We start from the raw sequence: 12,640 nt of genomic DNA, 5'->3' as shown, positions 1-12,640 counted from the left end.
ACTTTCATATAAATCATTTTATGTGACTCTCACAATAATCTCATGAGGTAGGTGGGAAGATCGATCCACTTAATTGATGAGAAAAGTCTCACAGAATTAGCCTAAGATACCACAGCAAACAAGTGGGAAACACGTCTGAATTTGAGCCAGATCTTCAGATTTCAGATTCACATTTGAGTTTCAAGAGAAACTCCATGCCTAGCAATCACCTGCAATGATTTTTTTTTTAATAAGGCAAGAGTAATTTCTTATAAGAAATATAAGAAATTATTCTCCTTCCCAGATGTGGCTGAGTAGTCTTTGTGACTGTAATGTACTTCGGCAGCTGATATTTTATTGTCTTCAGTTCAAGGGGGATGCCCTCTGATGAAGCTTAGGATGTAAATTTGGGTCTTGGAAGTGATCTCATTATAACTAGGTTAAACCTAGACGGGTCCATTCTGAAGGTCCCTGTAAACCCTGAGTTCTTTATGACTCCAATATTTTGTATCCTGGAACATGATCCAACTTCTGAAAGAGCTGCGTCTAATATATGCCACAGTTGTCTATGCTAGAGTAATTCAGGTGACCACTTGGCTAAGTTTGACCAGAGTTGTAATAACATAATAATAAAGTCATATTTAGGAATTAAGTTGAAGGACAGTGCATGGTGATTTTGCACACAGTCTGTGTGTTCAAATGAAGCCCCAGGTCTTCATTCTGAGGTTTGCAGGAGTGGCGTTCTAAGGATTTGACTTTGACTTGTAATTGTCTCTCCAGCATAGGAGGGAAACGAAGCCTACTAGGCAGTGACTCCCTGGAGCATTTTCTCAGCTTGTCAGTCAGACATTTTAGAAGTAGCCACATTCATTGTATGATCTCACAATCCTGCCTTGACTGCTAGATTTCGGATTTTCTTTTTTTAAAATAAAGTATGATTTATATACAGTGCTGTCCCAGATTGCAAGTGTTCAGTTAGCTACATTTTGACAATTGGAATAATGCATGTAACCACCACCCAAAACAAGAGGTAGAATATTTTTATCACCCCAGAACATTATTTTCATGTGTTTCTAGTCAATCTCCTCCCTCCCTGCCCTCAACCCAAATAGGCAATCACTCTTTTAATTTCTGTCACTATAGACGATTTTGTCTATTTCTAAACTTTAAGTAAGTGAAGTCATACAGTATCAGGCTAATTTCACTCAATACAGTTTTTAAAAATTGATACATAATATGTGGACATATGGGGTAAATGTGCTATTTTGCTACATGTATAGCAACAAAATAATGATCATATAATGATCAAATCAGGATATTTAGGATATCCATCACCTGGAGTGTTTATCATTTCTATGTATTGGAGACATTTCATGACTTCTAGCTATTTTGGAATATACAATATATTGTTGTTAACTATAGTCACCCTACTCTGCTTTCAAACATTAGAACTTACTCTTTCTATCTAATTGATATTTGTACCCATTAACCAACCTCTCTTCCTTGATCCTATCCCCCACACCCCCACACCCCCACCTCAGCCTCTGGTGACTGTAATTCTATTCTCTATCTCCATGAGATTAACTGTTTAAGCTCCCACATGTGAATGAGAACACGCAATATTTGTCTTTCTGTGCCTGGCTTGTTTCCTCCAGTTCCATTTAGATTGCTGCAAATGACAGGATTTCATTATTTTTTATGGCCAATTAAACATTTCAATGTGTATATATGCCATATATTCTTTATTCATTCATCTGTTGATGGACACTTAGGTTGCTTCCATAGCTTAGATATTGTGACTAGTATTGCAGTAAACATAATGGTGCAGGAATCCCTTTGATATACTAATTTCTTTTCCCTTCCATAAATATCCAGTAGTGGGATTACTGGATCACATGGTAACTCTATTTTTATTTTTACGGGAATCTCCATACTGTGTTTCATATGGCTGTACTAATTTACATGCCCACCAGCAATGTGTAAGAGTTATTTTTTCTCCACATCCTCACCAACATCTGTTATTTTTGTCTTTTTGATAAAAGCCATTCTAACTAGGTTAAGATGGTCTCTCATTGTGGTTTTGATTTGTATTTCCCTGATGATTAGTGATGTTGAGCACTTTTTCATATACCTGTTAACCATTTGTATGTCTTCTTCTGAGAAATGTCTGTCCACATTGTTTGCCCATTTTTAAATGGAATCATTTGGGTTTTTTTGCTGTTGAATTGTTTGAGTTTCTTATATATTCTGGATATTAGTCCCTTGTCAGAGGAATAGTTTGTCTTTTCTCTCATTTTACAGGTTGTCTCTTTACTCGATTGTTTCCTTTGCTGCACAGGAGCTTTTTAGTTTAATATAGTCTCATTTGTCTATTTTTGTTTTTGTTGCCTGTACTTTTGAGGTCTTAGCCATAAAATCTTTGCCTATACCAGTGTTCAAGAGTGTTTTCCCTATGTTTTCTTTTAGCATTTTCCTAGTTTCAGGTCTTATGTTTAAGTATTTAATCTATTTTGAGTTGATTTTTGTATATGTTGAGAAATAGGGGTCTAGTTTTTTCTTCTGAATATGGTTATTCCATTTTCCTAGCATCATTTATTGAAGAGAGTGTCTTCTCTCCAATGTATGTTCTTGGTGCCTTTGTTAAAAGTTGGTTTGACTGTAAATATTTGGATTTATTTCTGGGTTCTCTATTCTGTTCCATTAGTCTATATGTCTGTTTTTATTAATTTAAATTTTATTTTATTCTGAGACAGGGTGCTGCCTTGTCACCCAGGCCGAAGTACAGTGGCATGAATACAGCTTACCATAGCCTTGATTTCCCAGGCTCAGGCAAAACTCCTACTTCAGCCTCCCAAGTAGCTGGGACTACAGGCGCACACCACTATACCTTGCTAATTAAACTTTTTTTTTTTTTTTTTTGAGACAAGGTTTCTCTATGCTGCAAGGCTGGTCTTGAAGTCTTGGCATCTTAAGCTGCTGGGATTATAGGTGTGACCCATCACATCTAGTCTCTCTATATATTTTTATAGCAATACATGCTCCTTTGGTTACTATAGCCTTGTATATTTTGAAGTCAGTTAATGTGATGCCTCCAGTTTTTCTCAGGATTGCTTTGGCTCTTTGGGCTCTTTTTTGGTTTCATGTGAATTTTAGGATTTATTTTTCTATTTTTGTGAAAAATGTTGTTGGTATTTTGATAGGGATTGCAATGAATCTTTAGATTGCTCTGGGAAATATGCTCATTTTGTTAATATTAATTTTTTTAATCCATACACATGGGATGTATTTTTATATTTTTATTTGTTTTCTTCCATATCTTTCATCAGTGTTTTGAATTTTCTTTCTAGATGTCTTTTACCTCCTTGGTTAAATTTATTCCTAGGTGTTTTATATAGCTACAAACATATATATCATATATATGTTATATATGTTTGTGTGTATATATATGTTTGTAGCTATTGTAAATGGGAATGCCTTCTTGATTTCTTTTTTAGCTCATTTCTTATTTGTATATATAAATGCTACTGATGTTTTCGAATGTTGATTTTGTATCCTTAAACTATATTGAATTTATTTATCATATTTAAGAGTCTTTTGGGGGAGTCTTTAGATTTTTCTAGCCATAAGATGTGTCATTTGCAAAGAGGGAAAATTTGACTTCCTCTTTACTAATTTGGCTGCCTTTTATTTCCTTCTCTTTCCTGATTGCTCTGGGTAGGAATTCTAGTACTATTTTGAATAGAAGTAGTAAAAGTGGGTATCCTTGTCTTGTTCCAGTTCTTAGAGGAAAGACTTTCAGCTTTTTCTCATTCAATGTGGTATTAGCTGTGGGTTTTTCATATATGGTCTTTATTATGTTGAGGTGTGTTTCTTCTATGCCTAGTCCATTGAAGGGATATTAAAATTGATGAACATGTGCTTTTTGTCCTTCATTCTCATGACGTGATATGTCACATTTATTGATTTGGGTATATTGAACTATCCTTGCATGAGTGGGATAAATTCCACTTGATCATGATATATAACTTTTTGATGTGCTGTTGGATTCAGTTTGCCAGCATTTTATTGAGGATTTTTGTGTCTGTGTTCATCAGGAACATTGGGTATTTTCTTTATTGTTGTGTCCTTGTCTGGTGTTGGTATTAAGATAATGCTAGCTTTGTAAATGTGTTGGGGAGAATTCCCTCTCTTTCAGTTTTTTAAAATAGTTTCAGGAGAATTGGTATTACTTCTTCTTTATAAGTTTGGTAGAATTTGGCAGTGGCTTCGTAAATTATTTGCAATTCTTCTTCATGGGAGATTTATATTTAATTTTTAAGAAACTGACAATTTTCTAAAGTGGTTGTGCCATCTTATACTTGCACAAGCAGTCTCTGAGAATCCAAGCGTTCCTCATCCTCACCAACACGTGGTTTTGTCAGTCTTTTTTTTTTTTGAGATGGAGTCTCATTCTGTTGCCCAGGCTGGAGTGCAGTGGTGCAGTCTCGGCTCATTGCAACCTCCACCTCCCAGGTTCAAGAGATTCTCCTACCTCAGCCTCCCAAGTAACTGGGATTACAGGCACCTGCCACCATGCCTGGCTAAGTTTTTGTATTTTTAGCACAGACGCAATTTCATCATGTTGGCCAGGTTGGTCTTGAACTCCTGAACTGGTGATCCCCCCACCTTGGCCTCCCAAAGTGCTGGGATCTTAGAAGAAAATTTCCTAAGAAAAACTCAACACTTTCCACAGTAACAGTGATTGTGTTATTGGATATAAAGATTCCAGTTATATTAGATTTCTTTGAGTAGCAACCGCTAGTATGTAATAGAAGCATATGTGGGAAGATCAAGCTGTGTCCTTTGCCAATTATGTATTCTCCTTTTCCAAGAAGCTGTGGCATAATCATAAATGACACAGTGCAAGAAGGGGCATATTGTATATGCTGCTCAAGTCAAGTCCAATAGACACTGAGGAATCCAGCCTGGGAAGCAGTAACAACAGCAGCTTCCATTAGTATTTTCCCCAAGATCTGATGACAGGCTGCATCCAAATTAACAATAAAAGGAAAGAAGCCAAACTTCTCTTGGAGAAGAAGGAATTCCCCCTAGGTGAAGTGGCATCATGCGATATTAAACACTGACTCATCAAATGAGTCTGGGGAAATGCTTTCAAGCTTGAGTTGGAATAACAATAGTTGAAGAACAAGGTTTCTTCCTTAGAGTTCATATGTGAACTCATTTACCAGCCACCTCTGACATATCAGCTACCTGAATTGACGCTTGGTTCCAACACTGATAATTACTGCCTCTAATCTTTTATATTTGGTTTTGTATTTGCAATAAGATTTTATTTCCTTAACAATCATGGCTCTCAAGCTGAAAAGCCTACATAATCTCTAATTTGTACTCAGTAAACACTGGCTTCTCAGTTGACTGCTATCAATTTTTAAATTATTTGAAGTAATATTTGTAATAATTAACTTTAGAGAAAAGTACGTGGAAAATCTTTGTGCATGCATTGTTTAGTACCTAAAGTGTTCAAAATGGAGAAAAAGACACATCTTTATGTTCATTTGCATACTGTGATTTCTGGATAGTAAAGGCTCTGAGCTCCTTGATGTCCTGAGGTTTCACTTATATTTTGGAGTTCTCCATTTGTTTATTTACTGCTGATCCCACAAAACTGAAAGAAAAAAAATAAGAGTGGCTCAAGGAGGAGATAGCCAGGGCTTAGTGTAATATGTGGATGAAAGATAAGGGAGTAAGAATTACTAAGAAGACTTAAGAGTCAATGGCATCCTTCAGCACAATTTTAACAACTCTAAAATGTGAAAAAAGTTTGTACATTAAAAACACAGTTCTGATCCCTTTTTTAAAAAAAATTTTCTCTTGGAAGAGAATGTGGGTTTTTAAAAATCAGATAAAACTATGTCTGAATGTAGCTGTTATCTTTTACTAACTGTCCATTCTCTTTTCATTTCAGGTAAACCTCTTTGTGCTGCTCTCTGTGGTTTGTGTCCTCTTAAATCTAGCGGGATTTGTCCTAGGCTGCCAAGGGGCCCAGTTTGTGTCCAGTGTGCCCAGGTGTGATCTGGTAAGCACTCCTAAAACATCACTATGCATCTAGGCAGACCCTGGCTTGTCAGATGTTCCTGGCAAGACTTGTAAGATTCAACATCAGGCAACTGTCCTGAAGTGAAACCGGAAGTGGGTAACAGGAAGTGGGAAAACAAAACAAAGACCTGCCTGCTAATTATTTCACCCAAGTTGTCAATTACTTTTTCCAAAGCAGGGACCAGCCAGCGAAACCCTGGAACCATAGTGATATAATGCATCATTACTTAGGGAATGGATGGATCAGGTGTCCACAGTCAGTCAGCCTCTGAATGTTTTCATCTAAAGAGAAAAAAATGGATATTGCCAGAATAAAGGTCAACAGTCCTTTATCTGAAACCTTTAGAGGCCAGGTGTGTGTCAGCGTTTAGAGTTATTCCAATTTTAAAAGATGAAATATTTTGCACATACCATAGTGGAGTCTGGGACAGCAGGCTGTATCATGACTTCTGGTTTTCAGAGCTTTTTGGATTTTAGCATTGTGAGCAAGAGGTTGTGGACCTGTACCATCACTGAACTTAAAAGGAAAAAAAATTATGGTAAAATACACATAGCATGAAATTTATCATCTTAGTTATTTTTAAGTCTGCAGTTCAGTAGAGCTAAGTATATTACATTGTTGTACACCCAGTCTCTAGAACTCTTTTCATTTGCAAAACGGAAAGTCTGTGCATATCAAATAACAACAGCTCCCAATCCTCCAACCCCTGGCAACCACCATTTCACATTCCCTTTCATGAATTTGACTACCCCTAGGTACCTCATACTAGCAGGATAAAATGCTATTTGTTTTTTTGTGACTGGCTTATTTCACTTAGCATCATCTCCTCAAGGTTTATCTTGTTGTGGTATGTGTTAGAATTCTTTTCCTTTTTAAGACTGTACAGTTCCATTGTACATGATACCTTTTGTTTATCCATTCATCTGTGATGGATATTTAGGTTGGTTCCACTTCTTGGTTATTTTGGATAACATTGTAATAAACGTGGGCATGCAAATATGTCTTTGAGTTCCCTGGTTTTAATTCTTTTGGACATATAACCAGAAGTGATCATTTGGTAATTCTATTTCAAATTTTTTGAGGAAACTGCACCATTTAATATTTTCACCAACAGTGCACACGGGTTCCACTTTCTCCACACCTGTTATTTCCTGCTTTTTTTTTCTAAGTGGCCATGCTAACAAGTATAAGGTGATACCTTATTTGGTTTTGATTTGCATTTCCCTTATGATTAGTGATGTTGACATCTTTTCATATGCCTGCTGGCTATTTGTATACCTCCTTTGAAGGAATGTCTCTACAAGTCTTTTGCCCATTTTAAAATTAAGTTTTTTTTTTTGGTTATTGAGTTGTAGAAGTTCTTCATATATTCTCTATATCAGAATATGGTTTGCACTAAGTTTTTAATAATTTTTTTTCCTATCACAAAACCAACTCTGTGATTATTTCTGATGATACAGTTATAAAATTTTGGGCAAGCCATGAAGTGTTAGGCAGAACTTAAATATGGTTTGAATTCCCCCTAACAAATAAAAATTTGGCTGTGTGTTAAGCATCTCTTTATGCACAAAAACACATGTAATCAACAGGATCATGTTATAACTGTTGTTTTCCTTTGGGGAAATTATTGACAAATGAAACCTTTTTGGGCAAGGGGTTGCTCTTCTCTCCTCTTTCTCACTCTGCCCACATCTGTCACCCCAAATCCTTAGTAACAGGCTGGGGAATTATATTTCATAATGTTTTCATGGTCATGTAATCTTACATAAATATGTATGCAGTGGGGTTTTTTATGATTTTTTAAAAATGGGGTGTATTGTATGTACTTCCCTGCAGCCTGTTTTTATCACTTAAAGATGTATCACTTAGAGATAGATTAAATGAAGACTAACACCCTGGATTTCTTTTACCAAGTTAGTTCCTTATTTTGTTATTGTCTGTTGTGATTTGGGTTTTGGCCAGTAGACAGAGTGCTGCCATTAATATCATTTGGCATATCCTCAGGGAGACTTTTAGTCCTAAGAGGAAGTAGGTTTCCAGGATAAAGAATTGTTCTCAGTAATATGTCTTTTCTCCTGCTTGTCTCATTTATTATTACAAATTCAACCATTTTATTATTCTAACCATTATTTTTAAATTGGGGTAAAAGTGACAGTGAAAAGCGCAAATCTTAAGTGTGCAGTTCATTATAAGTTTTGACCAACGTATACATTCATTTTGACAAATGTATACACTCACGTTACACTCCAAACAATCTCTATACTCCAAACAAATTTTGTTTGTTATACTCCAAACATTATTTCTATCACGCTGAATTCTTTGGTGTCTCTTTTCAGGCAGTCTCTACTCCCTCATAGGCAACCACTGTTCCTGTTTCTTTCACCATAGATTACTTTTGCCTGTCCTTGAACTTCATATACATGGAGTCACATGGTTTGAACACTTTTGTGTCTGACTTCTTTGCTCAGTATAATGTTCTTGAAATTCTTCCATATTTTTATATTGTATCTCTTGTTCGTTCCTTTTTTTAGAACACGACTTCATTTTATAAAAATATTAGAATTTGTTTTTGTTTTTTTGTTCTCCTGTTGATGGACATTGGGGTTGTTTCCAGTTTGGTGGTATTATGAACAAAGCTGCTGTGAACATTATTGTTTAGGGGAGGCAGTTTTCATTTCTCTTGAGTGAATACCTTGGCATGGAGTTGCTGGATCATGTGGTGCTCAAGAGTTTTCTAGAGTCGTTGGGGAAGTGAGTATTTTTAATTTAAAATAGAGAGCCAGTTCCTTCATTAAAGGGCTTAAACTCACCAGTGACTCAGTTTCTACTAGTGGCTCTCCATATCTCCATCAGCAAAGAGAGTTTCTCTCTTTTTAAAGTTTTGCCAGTCTGATGAGGTCAAAGTGAGAGCTCACTGTCACTTTAATTTGTAGTTCCTGAGTGCCAAAGATGGCATAATCTTTTTTTTTTTTTTTTTTTTTTTTTTGAGACGGAGTTTCACTCTTGTTGCCCAGGCTGGAGTGCAATGGCTCAGTCTTGGCTCATTGCAACCTCTGCCTCCCGGGTTCAAGTGATTCTCCTGCCTCAGAGTCCCGAGTAGCTGGGATTATAGGCAAGTGTCACCATGCTTGGCTAATTTTATGTTTTTAGTAGAGATGGGGTTTCTCCATGTTGGTCAGGCTGGTCTTGAACTCTCAACCTCACGTGATCTGTCCGCCTCGGCCTTCCCAAGTGCTGGGATTACAGGCATGAGCCACTGCGCCTGGCACGGCATCATCATTTTTTAAAAAGCTCTCCAGAATATTCGAATGTGCAGGTAGGGTTAAGAACACTGCAGCTGAAAGGCGATGGGAGGAAGCCAAGGCTCTGACGTCTTCAGGCAAAAGCACCAAGAATACAGGGTCGATCCTCGTTATGTAGCATCAGGGGGACTTCTACAGATTTGTTTGTGGATAGGCTGAAGTGACTGATGAGAAGTGAGAACAAGGTTTTAGAAATATTGGGCAGAGATGGGATTAGGAATGGAGGTGAAGGTATTAGATTCTGCAAGGATCAAGAATAGGGGAGCAGTAACACACAGGGCACAGTTGCCTGGAATCATTTTGCACATAGTCTCAGGGCTTCTTTGTATCCAGTGGGCAAATTAATTGGTATTCATGATCATTTGCATAATGAGTAAACTTTCAAATAGATTTGTTTAAAGGAATTAAATTTCACCCATCTGGAAAATTTTGCCATCCAGACTGGCTCACTCCAGAGGTTGCAGGTAGCTGAAATTTCTGAAGAGTGGGGCATCTATGTCGTATGAGTAAAGCACTCACGTGTGTGCAGCCCACATAGGCCTGGTTTTCCACTTAACTGAATGCTTTGTATCAAGAGTGGACTTGTCTGGGAAGGGAGTACTTTATAAGATGATGCCTAGCACTGTCTGAGAGAGATAGAGCTTTCAGGTTAAGATCTTAAGGCTTGCACCAAGTGCAAAAAATGGAAATCAGAGTGCATTGTGTTGGGAAAAAAAAGTGAATTTGGTTCCTGTTGGGGAAGAGTGGGACCCACGTACAGGAGCAGAATGCAGGCTGATACTTCATCTCATTTAACTGCTTATCTGTTAGTTCTAAACAGGATTAGTATAAGAACAGGAAGTTCTCAGCTGGAGACTTTAAAGGAGAGAGGAGGAATATTAAAATTCCCTTTGTTGGGAAAGCCACTGAAATTTACGTTTTGGTTGTTATCATGCCGTACCCTAGCCCATCCTGACCAACAGAGACATTGCCTGACACAGAACCCTGCCGTATCTCATTCTACATGTTTGGTGCTCTATGGTGGAGCCAGGGTATCTTTCTTTAATAATTAAAGTATTTTTCTACCTTTCCTCCCTTAAGGTGGACTTAGGTGAAGGCAAGATTTGCTTCTGTTGTGAAGAATTTCAACCAGCCAAATGCACAGACAAAGAAAATGCCTTGAAACTCTTTCCGGTTCAGCCTTGTAGTGCTGTTCACCTTCTACTTAAGGTACCTTGAACAGATTCCCACCCCCATTGATAAATACACCACCAAGCCCCCAAAGAAGGCCAAGTTACCTGAAATATTTATTTTTTGTTACCTCCCTCAAACAGTTAAGCTGCTGGAAAGCACATGTGAGTGACCCCTCATTGGTACCCAGAAACAGAATTGAATGCAGAAAGAACCATGGGTTATTATGTGTGTTAAACTGTGTATGAATAGTTTTCTTTGTGTTGGAGAACTGTAAGACAGCAAAAAATGGAAAGGAGCTGACTATATATATGTATACACATACACACATATGCATATGCGTATATGTATACATACACACGTATATATGGTATAGCTTTTAGCAAAACCTTTAAGTTGCACACTTGTGTCATTGTTCTGATACTCATTTGTTTGCTTACGTGGATCATATGGACCACTGAGTGCTACCAGTCTGCAATACATATCCTAAGGAGAGAGACTGGCCAGAAAATATAGGGGGAATTGAAGCCCCTTAGCTCTTGTTTAATAAGCAACAATTATAATAAACCAAAGAGATTAAACAAACAGATGATCCCAGTTGAAGAGAAATACCCAATTAGCCTTCATCAGGGAGTTGTATAAAAATTGTGCCCTGACTTAAGGAACATTAGCTCAGTGAGTGACGAAATCATCAGCTGGTGAACCCAGAGGTATGGCTTTTAGAGAGTCCACTTCCGCCAGCTTTCTTTAGATGTTTGTTTTGCGTTTCATTTCGGTGAGGAGGAAGAATCTCCAAGCAAAGAGACAACTGTTCCAAGCTACCAGCTCTGGGGTGTGTGGGATGTAGAGATGGCCTGCTTTCCATGGCTTCTGCGTTTTTGGTAGCTGAGTCACCCCCAAACTTTCAGAGCCAGGACTTAGCTTGGGGAAAGCCCCACTAAAGGAGCCAGGACTGTAGCAACAGAAGCTTTTGGAATGGGCTTTGCTGCTATTTTGAGATATGTGTTTAGTGGAGACAAGTCCCTTATACACGCTGGCTGGGCCGGCCCCTGCAGCGTCCTCGTCAAGTGCAAGGGGCAGCGCAGCCAACTGCTCTTAAATAGAATCAGTGGCCACAAATTAAGCAGTGTGCTGTCCTGGTGGGAGGCTGTGGGAGGGAGGAGGCTGGGAATTGCTATCCCTGGGGACATCAGCCTCAGAAGAGAAACTCATTGCTCTCCTGGAAGGAACGTTTCCTGACAATATTCTGTTGCTTGCAAAGAAAAGTACTGTCATACCAGGTCATTCTATGACAGGGAGCTTCTAAGATAAGTTTTTTGAATTAAGAAGTACACATTATTGCATGAGGGTCATAATAATAGCCAGCATTTATTGGGGCGCTTTCCATGAACTAAATACCACCTAAGTCCTTTACATGCACCCTCTCCTGAGAATTGTCTTATGGAGAGAGTGTTACTATCATTTTTAAGAGTGTCTGCATTGTATTCTGGTCATGCGTGTTGAAGTACTTAGTGTTGCCATTGTTTCCTTGCCCCAGAAAGTCCTCTTTGCCCTGTGTGCCTTGAATGCCCTGACCACCACCGTCTGCTTGGTGGCCGCCGCCCTCCGCTACCTCCAGATATTCGCAACCAGGAGATCCTGCATCGTAAGTCTACCCGAGGGCGCCATGCCCATGTTTCCGCGGAGCCAGCCCGTGGACCCTTTCCTGCCATCCATTGCCTCTCTCCTCGTGCCTTTGTAAGGAAGGCTGTTGACTAACTGAGCTGCTGTTTAATCAGGATGAATCCCAGATTTCTGCTGAAGAAGTGGAAGATCATGGACACATCCCCGACCCTGATGACTTTGTGCCGCCTGTGCCTCCCCCTTCCTATTTTGCCACATTTTACTCGTGCACACCCCGGATGAACCGCAGGTATCATTCCTGAGTTCCCCTGCAGTCTGAGTGGGGTGCTGTGGGCTCTGAAGACTGAAGCGTCTCCATAACTCACAGCATGAGATCCGACTTTTCTTTGAAAAAGAAAAACTGTGCCTGACTTAAGCAACATTAGCCTAATGAGTGACAAAATCAGCTGGTGAACCCCGAGGTCTGGCT

General features: G+C 38.6%; 1 protein-coding gene across 2 annotated transcripts in view; it reads left to right on the top strand.

Annotated features, from left to right (window-relative positions):
* The window catches only part of ENTREP1 (endosomal transmembrane epsin interactor 1), a 66,162-nt gene that overhangs the window by 32,452 nt on the left and 21,070 nt on the right, over window positions 1-12,640 (top strand). For both annotated transcript variants that reach the window (XR_012516564.1, XM_003935635.3), the window contains exons 3-6: window positions 5,945-6,055; window positions 10,459-10,587; window positions 12,086-12,193; window positions 12,327-12,460. Coding sequence is in view for 1 of the 2 variants with exons in the window: in XM_003935635.3 (XP_003935684.3) it covers window positions 5,945-6,055; window positions 10,459-10,587; window positions 12,086-12,193; window positions 12,327-12,460 (482 nt within the window). In the remaining variant the exon portion in view is untranslated. The remainder of the gene's footprint in view (window positions 1-5,944; window positions 6,056-10,458; window positions 10,588-12,085; window positions 12,194-12,326; window positions 12,461-12,640) is intronic.

This window comes from Saimiri boliviensis, chromosome 2, assembly GCF_048565385.1.
Source record: "Saimiri boliviensis isolate mSaiBol1 chromosome 2, mSaiBol1.pri, whole genome shotgun sequence".
Classification (NCBI taxonomy): Eukaryota; Metazoa; Chordata; class Mammalia; order Primates; family Cebidae; genus Saimiri; species Saimiri boliviensis.
This window is presented reverse-complemented; position numbering and strand designations above follow the sequence as displayed.